Here is a 17093-nt window from a genome sequence, read left to right as displayed (position 1 = left end):
AGGTTACCAACAAATCAAGGTCTTTAAAGCTACAAATGGTGATATTAAAAGGAAGATCAGTGGCATGATACTTATTCCTCATTCACTATCGAGAAGAAAGCCCCTCGAACACATTCAATGAGTTCCCCTATTATTTTTGTGACTGGAACAGACACTGATGTCGGAAAAACGTTTGTTAGCGCCTTACTAGTTCAAAAATGGGAAGCGAATTACTGGAAGCCCGTTCAGACTGGCCTGGAATCTGATGTTGGTGACACAGCAACCATAGAACAGCTATGTGCTGGCCAAAGACACGAGCCGCATATCTTTGAGCCAAGATACGCACTGCAAAAGCCATTAAGCCCTTTGGCAGCCATGGAGTACGAACCAACTGTGGACATACAGCTATCCGATTTTCACATACCGGGGCAAAATACAGACTGTCCTTTAGTTATTGAAGGGGCCGGTGGAGTCTACGTACCTCTAACGAAAGAACTTCACATAACGACGGATCTCATAAAACATCTGATTGGATCTACAAACAGGCCTGTCAAAATCGTTGTTGTTGGAAGAAGTGGTCTAGGGACACTCAACCACATGCTGCTTACGCTCGAACACTTGTGTGCTGCTAATCTCGAAAACCATATCTTGGGCTGTATCCTAAACGGTAAAAGGAACCCTGGAAATGTCAAGGTTTTGCAGCGGTATGGAAGAAGAATCATAGCAGAAGTCGATCATTGTTCTACAGACGAAGACTTCGTTACTGCCCTTGATGGCATTCCTAATTTAGCCACATTTTCGTAAAAAGTGAATTTGAGTCACCAAGAGTCATGTTTGGGTGATTAATGTTTTTAGCTGCACGTTATTTAGAATCAGCCGCTCAGTATCCAATAGCTATATCAACAACGCGGATTTGAACGAAATTGAATAGAGTACTTAAGACGCTTTTCAAAACACCCTTTTGGTGCACTTCTCAACAGGATGAAGTTAGAACTACAAAAATCTGGAAACAAAGAACACACATGTCACTAAAAGCTGCCGAAGTTCGGACGCATTCCACGGTGCTTCTAAGCTCTGAGCATGGTACAAAGCTACTCAAAAACTTCAAATGGAAATCACTTCTAGGAATTGCCTTCTCTCTGACGAATTCGTGGCTAGGTGTGTCATCATCACTCGTGGTTGGACTTTCAAGTGGGGGGCCGCTACTTATTTTATATGGGTTGATAATTGGCGTGTTTTTCACTTTCATGTGTGGCTGGTCCTTGGCAGAGTTTGCGTCTGTTCTACCAAGTAGCAGTGGACCGAGTTTTTGGGTGTTGAAGCTTCTGGAGAAAGATGAAGCTGAACCTGTTAGTACAGGGTTAGTGTCTTTATCTGCGCCTAATTCTTTTACTGAAGATGCTGAAACTCAGCTAGAAGCCGAAGAAAAGAACCTCGAATGGGCATGTACAACCACAAACGTTAGTGTTAATTCTTTTTTTAAACTTCCCTTGCCCTCGCAGTAGGTTTATTAAACTACTTTGGTGCAGTTTTCACGACTGCCAGCGTGTTTTCCTCTTTGGCCTTGAGTATTCTCGGCGTTTATTCACTTCTCCACGCAAGTTACGAACTCAAACACTGGCACGTTTTCGTGGTTTATGAGTTGCTGAATTTCCTCCTGACAATTCTTGGTTGCTGGTCAAAGATCTTGCCTGCACTATCTCGGTTTGGCCTTTATATTTCACTTTTCACTTATCTGATCACATTCGTTATATCTTTGGTGTCCAGAAGCAACTATTCGGATATCTCCTGGCCAAAATCTTCTGACATATTTGGTCAGTTCAGAAACACAACCGGATGGAGCTCTTCGGGAATGGCTTTTGTTGTTGGGTTAATTAATCCCTTATGGGCATTTGCAGGTATTGATTCTGCGACTCATATGGTCGATGAGGTCGGCTACAAAGCTTCCACAACTTTGGTTCCCCAAGCAATACTATCAACAATTATAATCGGGTTCTTAACAAGTTTCACTTATGCGATCGGCATGTTCTTTTGTGTTACTGACACTGAAAAGGTTACGGAGTCTATTTTACCTATTCTTGAGATTTATTATCAAGCCACTGGGAACAGAAATTTGAGTGTTCTCATGCAATGTTGTTGTATTTTAACAGGGGCTTTATGTGGGATTGCTAGCGTTACGTGGCAAAGCCGGATACTCTGGAGTTTGGGAAAGGACTTTTCACAAGTAACTACAACAAGGCCTGTTTGTAAGAAGACAATGGGCTTTTTTGGTACTGTCAACTCCAAGCTCAGAGCGCCGCTCAATGCTCATCTGTTTTCTCAATTATGTGTCGCAATAATTGGGTGCATTTTCATGGGGTCTTCAACAGCATTTAATGCAATTATAAGTGCATGCATAACCTTACTTCTACTAACTTATGCTGTTCCCTGCTTAATTGTTCTTTTGATTGGAAAGCGTGAGTTTTACGAACGAGCAAAGAGCAAGCTTAATGTTCTGGGCGTGAATCTAGGCCGTGTTCCGGTCTGTAGCAAAATTGGTCAAATTCCCAATGTGCTAACCATTTTATGGGCTTTGTTTTGTTTGATATTTCTGTCATTTCCTTATAGTCTTCCAGTTTCCGCAAATAATATGAACTACGTAACAGTAGTTTATGGTGCGGTTGCACTGTTAATTGGGACAATAATTATCATTTGAAACATGTTTTGTGGCTGTTCCTGAAAGCAATGTTATCGTTTCATAGAAACGAAATTCTGACAGTGATGCCATCATCAATATTTTACGCAAACTTAATAACTTCCAACTGAAAAAGAAAATGGAGTCCATTCTTCATCAAACAGGGAATTAAGACGATTTAAAGTTGTTGATCAACAGAGTTCATGGTCATTTGGAAGTTACTTTCAAGTGTGGCGTATTAATGGGTAATCACTTCCAACTTGAGAAAAGTAATTCGGGCTTTGAAGTTGTTAGCAATTACAATACTGGCGATTGACTTATAAACTCATAGCTCTTTGATATTCAATTTTTAAGAAAACTCTCATAATCTAATGGGATTAACAGTCACACAACAAAAGGTCATATGCTCAACCAAAGCCTGGTTGTAATTTAGGCAATTTGGCGTTGTTGCTGTTGTGTCATCTGCAATAATAATCCTATAAAGAAGTCTTTTTCTGCCCGTTCTCCAAAGGTTGAAATTGCTGTTTGAAAAAAATATTTGAAAAACGGCGACAGGCCCGCCTAAATTATTAAAACATGGTTTTCATCTCAGGTTGTCTCCTCACTGGTATCCTATGAGTAACTGAAAATTGTTTCGAAAATTTAGAAGTTGCCTTAATATTGTGATGTTGGCAGGCTACAGGATCCTTACTATCAATTTTTCTTGTATTCTGTCCTCTTTCGAAGAAATTGTTTGCAAAATCTCATTAAAGCAAACGCCGGACTTTTGATGTGTTAAAAGTACCAGAGATTAGAGGAAAAATAATTCTGGCAAACAATGTATTCATGAATTCAAGGATACTATAAAATTAAAATCTGATAGAAAAACTAAATTTGTTCATGATATCTCCATAGTGAAGCGACATCTCTCACTGCTGTTTAAACGCTTGCAATGAGCTTCAATGATATAGAAATTTTTTGCATTGAAAATTAGCTTCATTCTTTCTTTCCTCCTTATAACTCCCAAAATATTATCTATTCTCCTTCAACAATTACAACACTGGTCTCTTTCTTAAGAGCATCCAAGTCCAATTTTCTATCGCTTTCAAAATCCATTTCCGAACTTTTGATAATTTTTGTTTTGAGCAAAACCAAATCATACAAGCCCCAAACTAGAAAGAATACAGGGAGCATGATATAACCGTCGATAAAAGCTTTTTTGTCCCATGGACAGAATGAAGACCAACCTTGAACAAGAACAAGAATTGTTCCTAAAGTTATCCCGACGATGTTGATCCACGGGAAAAGTGGCGCCACAAATCCTAAATCACTGAGAGGCTTGCTTTGCTTGACCCAGCCTCTTCTAAAGCGTAAATGAATAAAGGAGATACTCGTCCAAACAATGAAAGCACAAACTCCCGCAACATTGACCACATAGTTATAAGCCACTGAGGACCCAGCTGAATAGCTTAAGATGGAGAGAAACCCAAACAAGTGGCAAAAATGAACAGCAACATAGGGGACCCCTTTTTTGTTAGTTTTCGTAAATATTTTAGGGCCCATTCCCATTTCGCTCCAAGTGAATAATGACCGCGATGCCAAAAAAATGGCAGAGTTAATCGAAGATATACATGTCACGAGAATAATTGTTGTTATCAGGTATTTTCCATTAACCCAACCTGCGTTTGTGAGCGCTATTGTCATTGGTGCTTTCATTGATTTATGAGGATCACTTAAAGCGGCATCAGTTGGTGAGACTGTAATTCCGTATGCGATTGAGATTCCAAAATAAACGTAGAAAATTCGTATTACTGTGCTTCTAACAGCGACTGGTATAGCTTTCGCAGGGTTCCTAGACTCACTTGCAAAAATTGAAACACTTTCAATACCACTCAAAAATACCCCTGCAAAAACAAAGGAATTAGCGATACCTTTAAAGCCATCTACTAATGGGTGTTTCCCAAATGGATTGTCTGGTTTGTTATTTGGAACACCTCCAGAGGCGTATACAATGGCAAACACATAAAATGCCGTTATGAAACCAAGCTTGAGGAATCCCAAAATATATTCCGATTCACCATATGCTGTTACATCTAAAAGTTGAAATAGAGTGAAAAAAGCCCAAAAGATCAAGAACCAACCATAAGTTGGCACTTTGTCTGTGTAAGTTTCGCATATACTTGTCAATGAAGTATATTCAGAAATAAGGTTTGTGATCCATAATACAACATAAGCCAGCGCCAGTGCTGCACCAAAGCCTGGGGAGACAAAGCGTGTTCCGTGCTTGCAGAAATTAAAGTCGAAAGTTGAATTCAGCTCGCCAACGCTGAGCATCATGTACATGCAGAGGACACCTACTATGGCAAACCCTGCCAAAAGCCCAGCACCACCGCTGCTTTTAAGCATAGATCCCATGCCCACAAATACTCCAGGCCCTATAATGCCACAAATTGCCATTAAGTTGATCATTCGGTTCTTTAGCCCCGGTTTCAAGCCATTGCTCAAAAGAACTTCGCCTTTCGCGTTGACAACATATCCGGTTGAGTCCACAGATTCAGCAGAAACGATGCTTGCGGAGCCGTGTGTTTTATCGTTCTCCTTTGGCATTCTTTCAAGCTCTATTCATTTTTTGTTGCTGACATTAAGAAATGCTAAATTATTAGCCGCTCTAATATATTGTCAGTTTTGCAGAACGTTCGCATTTTTCATTTTATCTCGTAACTCGAGAACCGATGATAATGGCTTTATACTTTTGATTACGTCCTCTTCGGATAAGGAAAGTCAGTGTGCTTGTTATCGAAATTCTAGAGCATGAAAAGTGTTGAGACTGTGTTTCAAAGAATCTTGATTGGCCATAGTTAATTATTCACGTTCTCTGGGTATCAACTGCGTTATCAGTGACCTAACAGAGATCTGCAATGCGTTTATCGCGATTAATTAGTGATAGTATTATGCAGCCTATCTTCAATCTAGCACAATTCTAGCCAATGAAGTTTCGTTTCAGCGCCGAGAATTGATAGGTATAACTTGAGTTGCTAGCGGGAATTTCACGCAAGATAAAACAATCTTGGTTGCCAAGCCGCATCTCTGCAATTGGGGAATTTGGATCTTTCTATCCCTTGCTAACCAGAACACTTGCAAATATATGGCCTAGAACCCAAATGGAAATCAACGCTTGACACTAATAGATGGCAAGGCTGGCTTGGCATGTTCTTCAAACTCGCGCTCAAAACGCGGAAGGAAAACATATGTGAAAGAGCAGGCATCGAGTTTTTGGCATTACTTGCTCAAAGAGGACTGTGAGGTTCATAAAATGGGAGCCTTGAGAGCATTACAGCAAATCAAACACAAATGTGAAGATTATGGATTGTAAAGCAACGTGATCTTGACCACATTGTTGGTTTGTTATGTTTCTCGTGAAACACGCTTTGTTAAGAAGTTTTTCTGCACGATGTTTGAGCTGTCTTTAATTTTTTAAGCTCTTCCCGCTGTTCTGTGAAAGATGCCTGCATCGCTAATTTAAATAAGCCGTCCAAGTAGCAGCCAGCCACTGCTGCCATTTTGTCAATTACAATCACGTGACTCCGACATCTCAATACTCCCCGTATTATGAAATCTCGCTCAACTTACTTGAAATGTTATTGTTATATAATCATTAGATGCTATGACAACAACGAAAAGCAGAGTCAGTCCCTTTAAAACTCAGCCGTGCCCGCAATCAAGGCTGGGGATGAAAGCCTGGGAAAAGGGGTTGGGGTTCTTGCGTCCTCATTGACTTGGAGACAATCTTAGCGAAATATTATTACTCAGCAGGCGACGAAGACGAGAAGGGCAAATTCCTTCAAAACCGGGCACAGCTGAGGCATAAATATATGAAAGCGTTTTGTTTTCTGGCTTCTAAACAATCAAAAGAGCATATAGTCAAGATGTACAAAAAGAGCTTCAAAAATATCTTCTTGCTTGACGTTTTGGAGCGCTTCCACCTAGTGGCGCTTGATTCAAATTTTGCGCAGCAAGCTACTAATACAAGCTTGTGGGATGTGCCAAAACCAAGTTGTGACCTTGAGAGGTCTATCTATGAAAGCTCTAGCCATAGCTCTGGTCCAAATATACAAGAGAAAGACACTTTTCTGGTAGACTGGAACGGGCCAAAGGACTGTGAAAATCCGTTGAATTGGAGCCGCTTAAAAAAAGGATTTGTGGTTTTCCAGGTCATGCTGCTAACCTGCGCAACTTATATGGGTGCTTCGATATACACACCAGGCCAGGAATACATCCAACATGAGTTTGGCGTAGGTCATGTTGTCGGGACGCTAAATTTATCCTTGTATGTGCTGGGATATGGGTTAGGACCTATAGTTTTCTCGCCGCTCTCGGAGGTTGCTAGCGTTGGAAGGCAGCAGATATATATTGTTACTTTGTTTTTTTTCATGTTGTTTCAAGTTGGAGCTGCAACAGTTAAGAATATTGGCGGGCTTTTGGTAATCCGCTTTATTTCCGGTGTTTTGTGCTCGCCGTCATTGGCAACTGGCGGTGGTACTATGGGGGATATTATAAAACCCGAAATTGTGTCGGTTTTCATTGGGCTCTGGGCTATAGGTGCAGTTGCGGCACCTGTTGTTGCGCCGCTGCTCGGCGCGGCAATGGTTCAAGCTAAGGGTTGGAGATATGATTTTTGGCTCCTAATGTGGATTAGTGCTGCAACATTAATATTACTTGTGGTATTTTTTCCAGAAACCCAGCATCAAAACATTTTACATCGGCACGCTGTGCGCGTTAGAAAAGAGACAGGTGATCTAAGATATTATACTAGGCAAGAGCGTGTAGATGCTGAAATTAAAGCTACATCGTTTATGAAGGAACTATTCGTTAGACCATTTTTGATAATGGCGCTAGAGCCCGCAGTTCTTGCCTTTGACATTTACATTGCCGTGTGTTATGGCGCTTTTTACTTGTTTTTCGAGGCTTTTCCCTTGGTTTTTATTGGAATTTACAATTTTACCTTAGTTGAAATGGGTCTTGCATTTTTGGGATTTTGCATAGGGTGTCTGTTAGCCTACGCAGCTTTGCTAGTTTATCTGGCAAAATACATTGGGCCTAAGTTCAAAAATAACACATTTACCCCGGAAGATTTTTTACCACTCTCCATGGCTGTTTGTTGGGCATTACCACTCTCCTTATTTATGTTTGGCTGGACAGCTAGAGTTCACTGGATATTACCTATAATTGCAGAGGTATTTTTTGTGATAAACGTTTTCAATCTGTTTCAATCTGCTTTTGCTTATCTCGCCTTCTGTTACCCACGCTACCTAGCTTCAGTATTTGCGAGCAACGGGTTCTGTCGATCTGTTTTTGCATGCGCATTTCCTCTATTTGGAAGAGCAATGTATGAAAAGCTTGGTAGTGAGGAATATCCAGTAGCATGGGGTTCATCTCTTATAGGATTTTGTTCTATCGGTTTAGCAGTCATCCCGTTTTTCTTTTATAAATTTGGTCCTAGAATGCGGGGCAAATCTCGATATGCCAACTAATGAAGTTTGTAGGACACGTATCCACATAAAGGCTGGGTGAACGGTTTTGGCCACATTTCTAGTGTTGCCTTGAAGTACTTCGGCCGCTTTTTCTTACTAACGCCAGATTTTATGAATATCATAGACTGAGCTGTCCTGACTTTTTTGATGTTTTCTTTGAACATGCTAGAGGCATTTTATGCGTTTAACTCGTTTGGTAATATTCTGTTTTGCACCTTTTCTGTATATCCTAATAATGGGCAATTTTATTCAAGTGCAGTGAAATACATATAATGGTTGTTATTTGAAGTTCAGTGTGATTAATGGTCAAAACATATTTACAAAATCCTTTTAAAAAACGTCAATCTTCTGAATTTCTGCTTCTGTTCTTAGTATTATGTAGTAAATCGCCATCTTTTTTTATGAGGAACGGGCACTCGATAAGGGTAAATGGAGAGGAAAGCAGCTACGAAGAATTTCGAAGCAGTTTTTATCTCCAAATCCAGAAAAATACTAGCTGACATGTTAACGCGTTCCAATTAAAGCATGGTTTCACAGCTTTGCAAAGCGACTGCAAATTGGTACTTTACAACTTGCCAAGCATGTCGTTATAAAGAGTGGCATTGCTGTTCGACCAAACTTGAAATGAAACTATTATCTTTTTTTAAAGCCCCGTAAACTTAAACCAGAGGGCAACAAGCAAAACTGTGATTGGTTTTGCAGCAATTAAGAAGAGGATTTTTTTTTCGACGAAAATTGTGCCAGAAAGTGGAACAAATTAGACGGTCTTGTATTTTCCTTTGAGTTCTGGAACATTTCTTGTGGCAGTATTAAATTATTGATTTATTGGTCTCAGTATGCCTTCCAATAACTGTCCTTGTGCTGGAGGACGCTCCATTCCACGTTATGACAAAATCATATCAGGTCGCAGTCCAGAAGCAACTGAGAAAAGACACCAAACTGCGGAAGATAAACCTTGCACTTGAAATAAAGTACTAACAAATAAAAGCTCAAAAATTCAAGAGATCATTACAAGAAAAAGAGTCAAATTCTAACTCGGAGGATTTGAGCGTCTTTTCCATAATTCTAAATCAGAAAAATTAACCTGTCTGACAACAATAATCAACACAAGAATTTTAATTTCAAGATTCTTGCGAAAGAGGCTATTATACAGAAAACATCATTGGACTTAAACAGTAAGGGGTGACTTTTTAACATTAATAAAGTAGAATATGATCAAGCCGGGTGGTGTGGTGGTAAAAATTCATATTAGTCCCTTTCTCTTAAGATGCAGACTCACAGCACAAATTCGATGCTTTACGCTCCACCCAATATTTCTTCTCATGAATTAAAGTCGAAAAATCGCGTGATTGTTCTAAAATACAACGTAAGGGCAGCCACAATAGTTATAATATAGTCTTTATTAGGTGTTTAGTTTCTAATGGTTAATGTGCCCCCTTGAGAAGCCTGTATTTAAAATTCGCCTGACCAAAATATCCCTGGACTCAATCTCAATATATTGAAGAGAAAATTGATAGTAGTATCTTTTGGCAAGTTATATTCCGGTATTTGCCTCAAAGGCAAACACCGGAATATACATTAGAGTCATGTGCTAACCTTCTTATAACGCATCATTCCTTTGAAAATTTCCAGTTAATTTCGTGGAGCAAAACCAGACAGGTTGTGATAAAAACCAACGAAAATATCGCAGCTTGATCCTAATGTCTGTGATTTTGGATGCTGTCTGCGTGTGAGGAAACAAGCATTCTCGAGCATATTCTATAAAGAAAAAATACAGGGGGTTCTAGCAGACGCCACAAGAAGGGATTAAGCCTAAGCATCGTTAGTAACATCAGATTCTAATTCAGTGTTGAGTTCATTAGAAGGGCAGGTTAGCAGAGGCAGTCCCCTTAAGAACACTTCTGCACTTACGACTATCCTGCGCCTATCAAAGGCTCCTAATGAAGTGAGACTGAAGTGCAACATTCCAAGGCTGTTGCTTTTTTCCTATGATTTGATGTGGTAGAACTTGACCTGAGTTCCATTAGTCTCTTATTAGACATTTCGAAAAGCCCTCCAGTTGCAATCAACCCAAACTGAAAGGTTTGTTTTTAAATCTGTGCGAGTGTCTAATATTTCAATGTCATTACCACAGCTTAATAAATTCTCAACTGATAGCAGAATGCAGCACCTGCAGAAACCTTAAAAGCTGGCTACAACCTCAAATTATTGTATAAACTCGCGTCGATCAGCTCCGCAAGATCTTCTCACGTGATATGTGTTGTGTGCCAGGAAAAATAATGAGAGCTAAGGGGTTCGAACCCTTGCATCCGTAGATATCAGAATGTCGTGTTTTCTAACAGAACCTGGATCTGACGCCTTAACCACTCGGCCAAACTCCCATTTCTAAAATCTGAGTAAAATTAAGAGGGAGAAAAGCAGATGTGGGAGATTTATTGTTTGCCACAAAACAATTATGTCATAAATCAATAATGGAACAAGGATATTCTGAGACAACGAAGGAACAGCATCAGAGATATTGAGAAACACTGGAGATAATGAGGCTTGCACTAGGTTTCCGGATCTATAAATATAAGTACTACTGCATCCAAGGCTCAGTATGAGATCAAGTAGAAGAAAGGAAGAGTGCATCCTCAAATAGAAGGATAATCGCGACTGTATGGAGGCTATTAACCGCCAACTTCATCATAATCCAGAAGCTCATAATAACATACGACATTGTTTGACGCTGTCTGAAATAGCTCCCAAATTCACTTGCGGAATTTGTTTCCTCATCTCCTAGCTTTTCATTGCAAGAAAGAGCGATCTGAGCCATTCGCTTGTTGCCACTTTGATGAATCGAAAGTTGAAAATTTACCCGTGATATCGGCTGCAGCCTCGGTTCGTAATAGCGCACCACAGGACTGCCTATGCTCTCCTCAATAAATTGCAGTTAGCATGACCCAATGACGCCTATTACAGTGCTGTTGCGCCTCATGTAGCCCATTTGTTCTTCGGAATCATCTGTCACGATATGTAATCTGACCTTTTTCCTATCTCGTAAGCACTCTCTATGTCGGCGTTCAAGGGCCTGATTTCGCCGACGCAGAGATCGAAGCTAGAGGTGAAAGAACCTTATAAAAAGTGCAGCTAATCAACCTCTAAGGCACTCATGAAAATCTGAAATAACCACCGATCTCTAATATAAGATGTCCAAGATCAGAATAGCTATTGACAGGGGCGGAACGTTCACCGACTGCATTGGTAACCCCGGGACTGGCAAACCGCAAGACGACGTCGTCATTAAACTTCTCTCAGTTGACCCTAAAAACTATCCTGACGCTCCGCTTGAAGGTATAAGAAGGCTGCTGGAGATATTTCAGAAGAAGAAAATCTCAAGAGGTGTTCCGCTAGATTTGTCCGATGTTGAAAGTCTCAGAATGGGTACAACGCTCGCCACAAACTGTGCTCTCGAGAGAAATGGCGAGCGTTGCGTTTTTGTTACAACGAAAGGCTTTAAGGACTGCCTCCTCATCGGCGATCAAACACGGCCACGGATTTTCGAGCTGGCAATTAAACGGCCAGATCCGCTCTATGACGTTGTCATCGAGGTTGACGAAAGAGTAACCTTGGAGGACTTTTCCGAGGACCCGGAAAACGTGAAATCCCAGCCTAGTGCGAATGAAGGAGTTATTGTTGGTAAGAGTGGTGAGATAGTGCGGGTCCTGAGAAAACCTGACATTTCGACTCTCCGAACCGCCTTGGAGGCCGCTTTCGCCCAGGGCATTCGATCAGTAGGTATCGCGCTTCTTCACTCTTACACTTTCCCTGAACATGAAGAGCTAGTTGCTGCTTTAGCGTCTGAGATCGGCTTCACGCATGTCTCGTTGTCGTCGCAAGTCTCGCCAATGATCAAATACCTTCCCAGGGCAAACAGTGCTATCGCAGACGCTTATCTTACGCCCGTAATTCAAAAATACTTGAGCGGAATGCAAGCTGGCCTCATAAACACAGACAACACAAACATTCAGTTTATGCAGTCAGATGGGGGACTCGTCGAGGGCAGCAAGTTCTCGGGATTAAAATCAATTCTATCGGGCCCTGCGGGTGGGGTTGTTGGATACTCCGCCACTTGCTACGACCCTGTAACCAAGATTCCCCTGGTTGGTTTTGACATGGGCGGGACCTCCACCGACGTCAGCAGGTATGGAGACGGAAAACTTGATCATGTGTTCGAGACCACAACTGCTGGAATTGTTATCCAAAGTCCTCAGTTGGACATTAATACCGTAGCCGCAGGCGGGAGTTCTAGGTTATTTTGGGAAAACGGGCTGTTCAGGGTCGGTCCCGAATCTGCCACCGCAGATCCCGGTCCCGCGGCTTATCGTAAAGGCGGGCCATTGACAATCACAGATGCAAATCTGCTTTTAGGCCGACTTGTCCCCGAGTTTTTCCCCAAAATATTCGGCCCTAACGAAGACGAGTCTTTGGATATGGACATTACCAAAAAGAAGTTCGAAGAGCTAGCCGAAACGATTAACCGCGATCTGGGCACAAGATTCTCCACGGATCAAGTTGCATATGGGTTCATAAAAGTTGCTAACGAATCAATGGCTCGTCCTATTAGATCTCTTACTGAAGCTAAGGGTCATGTTATATCCAGCCATCAAATGGTCACATTTGGGGGAGCTGGCGGCCAGCATGCGGTTGCTGTTGCTGAGTCTTTAGGCATTGACACTGTTATAGCCCACCGCTACTCTTCGATCTTATCGGCTTATGGGATGTTCTTGGCTGACGTGGTTGAGGAAACCCAGGAACCATGCTCTCTTGTTTTAGAGAACACCAGCACTTGTATTAAAGTGGAAGAAAGGTTTGAAGCTATGACCGGAAAGGCTACCGACAGCTTACTAAAGCAGGGGTTTTCAGAGAAGGACCTATCCTTTGAGAAATATTTAAACTTGCGATACGAGGGGACTGAAACAAGCTTAATGGTCCTGAAAGATAAATCAAGCTGGAAATTCTCCCAGGACTTCGCGAAAGCACATAAAAGAGAATTCGGGTTTATTTTCAGTGACAGAAATATAATAGTTGATGATATTAGGATAAGAGCAGTGGCAAAGTCGCCCGTACGCTCCCAAACATCCATCGAAGAAGAGCTTGCTAGATCACTTATATCTGAAATTGATGTTGAGAGGGAGGTCGCGTTTTACAAAGACGTGTTCTTTGACGATCGACGCATGAAAACCCCGGTGTTTCAAATCGACAACATGCCGGTAGGAAGCCGGATCAAGGGTCCTTGTATTCTCGCGGATGGCACTCAGACTAATATCATTCCATGTAATGCTACCGCAACCATTCTAAGCTCTCATATTGTTATCAAAATAACGTCACGATCTCAAGAAAGCGATACGAAGTTGGAGAACCGCGTGGACCCTGTTTTACTTTCTATCTTTAGCCACCGTTTCATGGACATTGCGGAGCAGATGGGAAACCAGCTGAGGAAAACATCAGTTTCAACTAACGTCAAAGAAAGGCTTGATTTCTCGTGCGCATTGTTTGATCCCGAGGGAAACCTCGTAGCGAATGCGCCGCACGTTCCTGTGCACCTTGGCTCTATGTCTACCTGCATATCTGCGCAGGCCAAGCTGTGGAAGAATAAATTGAAACCTGGGGACGTCTTAGTTACTAATCACCCCGAGATGGGCGGAACACACTTGCCTGATATAACAGTAATAACGCCTGCCTTCTCTGAAACCAGTGGCAAAATCATATTTTATGTTGCATCGCGAGCGCACCATGCCGACATAGGCGGTATTCTGCCTGGATCTGTACCACCTAACTCGAAAGAACTATACGAAGAGGGCGCGGCCATTTATTCTGAGTTGTTAGTCAAGGAAGGAAGGTTTGACGAAGAACTACTCATAAAGCTCCTTGTGGACGACCCTGCTCAATATCCGGGCTGTTCTGGGTCTAGAAAAATCAGCGACAACATGAGTGACCTTAAAGCCCAAATCGCGGCTAATAATAAAGGTGTACAGCTGATAGCTAAGCTCATGACGGACTTTGGTTTTGATGTTATTGTCAAGTACATGCTGGCGATCCAAGAAAATGCATCATTCACGGTTAAACAGGTTCTCAAGCGCATGACAGAGCATTTTGGTGCAACAGAGTTCGCAGGCGAAGATTACATGGATGATGGTACCGTAATAAAACTGAGAGTTACCCTCGACACCAAAAAAGAAGAGTACGTTTTTGACTTTGAAGGGACTTCGCCTCAGGTCTACGGGAACCTAAATGCTCCAGAGGCAATCACTAACTCTGCCATCCTCTACTGTTTGCGATGTTTAGTTAACGAGGAGATTCCCCTAAATCAGGGCTGCCTCAAGCCTATCACTGTGAAGATCCCAAAAGGGTCAATTTTGAGCCCTACAAAGGGTGTCGCTGTAGTGGGGGGAAATGTTTTAACTTCCCAGAGAGTCACAGATGTTGTCCTGAAGACTTTCAAGGTTATGGCTGATTCTCAGGGAGACTGTAACAACTTTACTTTTGGAACAGGCGGTAAAGATAGTAATGGGAAAGTCAGCAGCGGTTTTGGATACTACGAAACCATATGTGGTGGCCACGGTGCCGGCGGTGATTCTTGGAGAGGCCCAGGATGGAACGGAGCTCACGCTGTTCACACTAACATGACAAATACAAGAATGACTGACGTCGAGATTTTTGAAAGACGATACCCAGTAATTTTGCGAGAGTTTTCTATTAGGGCTGGCTCTGGAGGAAAAGGGAAGTTTGCGGGTGGTAACGGTGTTGTTAGAGATATTTTGTTCCGCAAAGCAGTTCAAGCCTCTATCCTGTCAGAGCGTCGTGTGGTTCCTCCTCACGGATTTGACGGGGGCGAAGATGGCGAAAGAGGACTGAACCTATGGATCCGGGGGTCTTCGGGAGCCGTGATCAACATCGGAGCCAAAAACACGATCAGCGCTCAACCTGGAGACCGTGTTATCATTATGACGCCAGGTGGCGGTGGTTGGGGCCTGCCTGAGTAGCGCGAGGCATGTAATATTGTGTTTTTAGTGTTATACAGTGGAGCTTGATATGTGCATTCTGAGATTGGAACAACGGTGCTTAAGGAAGCTTGATTCAATCCTTTCGGACCACGCGTATCATCAATAATTTTTATGTTTCTTACACTTTTCTGTGCCTTCACAATTTCAAAATTATGCGATCACATAGACATTCCATCTAAGACGAAGCGTTTCAGTGTTCATCGTGGGTTGTAAAGCGCACAAGCTAGAAGTTCAGTTTAAAGTAATATTCCATTATTTACTTAATCATTTCACAAGCAATATTTAAAGTCCAAAGCTTCGTCGCCAATTCTCTCCTTCTTTGTGTCCTTTTTGGTCCCCGCCAAAATCGCAGCTTTATCCTTGTTGAGCTTGACCAGCCAAGCTATCTGAACTGCTGTCAGAATATTGGAAAGAACAATACAGCCTAGGGAAAATGAGTTACCAAAGACATACGGTGACTTTGTGTAGACCTGTCCCACAATAGCGCCTGAAAGGTTTCCAAGAGTTTGGTTAAGTCCCAGAGCCGTTGCTCTCTTGTAATGAGGAGCAACGTTGTTGGTCAGCCACGTAATGTTTAGGCCCGTCCCAGTGTAAAGCGAGAATGTGATCAGGTAGCAGGCAAAGTATTTGACCGCGTTGTTGTCGACCGCGAGCAGGATGATATAGCCTGTCGCACCTAGTATGTTGTAACAGAAGAAGACTGGACCTCTGACCTGCAGACGGTCACTCACATAAGCAGATACCATGAACACAATGGCGGCAAGAATGTACACCGGCACGCTCATGTATTGAGCTTCGCGTGAACTGTAACCCAACCCCAACTTTAGGATCGCTGTGAGAAATGTACTGAAGCCGTAGAGGATAATGTCCTGGCAGAATTGGATTACAAAAGCGAAGTAAGTTTTGAAGTCTTTGAATGCCAGCCAGACTTGACCCCAGCTAAAGGCTGGATCCGCACCCATATATTGAATTCTTTGCTTCTCCCGGATTTGCATGAGGCTGAGCTCTCGCTCATTTAGAAACTTCATTTTGTCCAGGTTGTCTGGTAGCCCAAAAAATAGCCAGAAGGAGGCACAAACGGAAATCAGGCCTTCAATAATGTAGAGCCATCTCCAACCCTCAAGACCTCCTGCATTGTTCACGGAGGCCAGCCCAGTGGCAATGAGTCCGCCAAAAGCACCAGATAATGCAGATGATCCGAAGAAAAAGGCAATCCTTTTAGCTTGCTCCTTGGGCTTGTACATCATGGTGATCAGCAAGGTCATTGCAGGAAAGAAACCGCCCTCAAAAGTCCCTAGCAGAATTCTCGTTGCGAGCAAAGAGTGATAGCTTTTGACAAAACCGCTTGAAAGTGTGATGACCGACCAACAGAATACCAAAATAGACATATAGTAGCGAGGTTTTGCGATCTTTAGTAGCCATACGGCTGGTAATTCTGCTGCGAGGTACGTGGAGTAAAACACAGAAACTGCATTGGAGTATTGATGGGAAGTTAGCCGCAAATCTTCTTTCATTCCGGAGGTGTAAGCGTTTCCAATGTTTGAACGATCCAAAGCTGAAAGGAAGTACATAAAAGCCAGCATTGGGAGCAGGCGCGTGTCTAACTTTCTTGTTAGTGCACTCTCATCTTGGGGATCAATGTAATACTCTTCCTCGATGACATGTTCGGCCAGTTCTTCTGAGAGCTCTGCATCGTCGTGAATCGAAACCTTGATGGGGTCTTTTGTTGCTACTGAGTGCGTTGTCTCCATCTGCACTGTCTTTACTAAGCCTATAGCCATAAGCTTGGTACTACTACAACCACTGGTGCTCTTTGCATTGCAACTTTATACTCCATGTGTCCCAAATCGGGATCTGTTCGAGCAAGCCCATTTCTACTATCTC

The 17093-nt window shown here is 42.3% G+C and overlaps 5 protein-coding genes and 1 non-coding gene across 6 annotated transcripts; 3 read left to right on the top strand and 3 right to left on the bottom strand.

The window, feature by feature from the left end:
- Positions 1-117: 117 nt before the first annotated feature.
- Positions 118-783, top strand: BIO4 (dethiobiotin synthase; the record flags this gene model as incomplete). The annotated part of the gene is made up of 1 exon (XM_002553467.1): positions 118-783. One exon carries the CDS (start codon positions 118-120, stop codon positions 781-783), a length of 666 nt encoding a protein of 221 aa, XP_002553513.1.
- A 2884-nt stretch (positions 784-3667) lies between these two features.
- On the bottom strand, positions 3668-5239 carry KLTH0E00550g (KLTH0E00550p; the record flags this gene model as incomplete). The annotated part of the gene is made up of 1 exon (XM_002553466.1): positions 3668-5239. The coding sequence occupies one exon, from the start codon at positions 5237-5239 to the stop codon at positions 3668-3670; it is 1572 nt and encodes a 523-aa protein (XP_002553512.1).
- A 1265-nt stretch (positions 5240-6504) lies between these two features.
- KLTH0E00528g (MFS transporter) lies at positions 6505-8163 on the top strand (the record flags this gene model as incomplete). Its single annotated transcript, XM_002553465.1, has 1 exon — positions 6505-8163. The coding sequence occupies one exon, from the start codon at positions 6505-6507 to the stop codon at positions 8161-8163; it is 1659 nt and encodes a 552-aa protein (XP_002553511.1).
- A 2280-nt stretch (positions 8164-10443) lies between these two features.
- KLTH0E00506r lies at positions 10444-10544 on the bottom strand. Its single transcript has 2 exons — positions 10508-10544; positions 10444-10487 (listed from the first exon to the last, which is right to left on the bottom strand). It is a non-coding gene; the product is annotated as a tRNA-Leu (tRNA).
- Positions 10545-11351: 807 nt separating this feature from the next.
- KLTH0E00484g (KLTH0E00484p) lies at positions 11352-15188 on the top strand (the record flags this gene model as incomplete). Its single annotated transcript, XM_002553464.1, has 1 exon — positions 11352-15188. One exon carries the CDS (start codon positions 11352-11354, stop codon positions 15186-15188), a length of 3837 nt encoding a protein of 1278 aa, XP_002553510.1.
- Positions 15189-15478: 290 nt separating this feature from the next.
- KLTH0E00462g (allantoate permease family MFS transporter) lies at positions 15479-16990 on the bottom strand (the record flags this gene model as incomplete). The annotated part of the gene is made up of 1 exon (XM_002553463.1): positions 15479-16990. The coding sequence occupies one exon, from the start codon at positions 16988-16990 to the stop codon at positions 15479-15481; it is 1512 nt and encodes a 503-aa protein (XP_002553509.1).
- Positions 16991-17093: the final 103 nt, after the last annotated feature.

The sequence above is a fragment of the Lachancea thermotolerans genome (assembly GCF_000142805.1).
Source record: "Lachancea thermotolerans CBS 6340 chromosome E complete sequence".
Lineage (NCBI taxonomy): Eukaryota > Fungi > Ascomycota > Saccharomycetes > Saccharomycetales > Saccharomycetaceae > Lachancea > Lachancea thermotolerans.
Note: the sequence above shows the minus strand (reverse complement) of the source record. Positions and strands in the feature narration are given on the sequence as shown.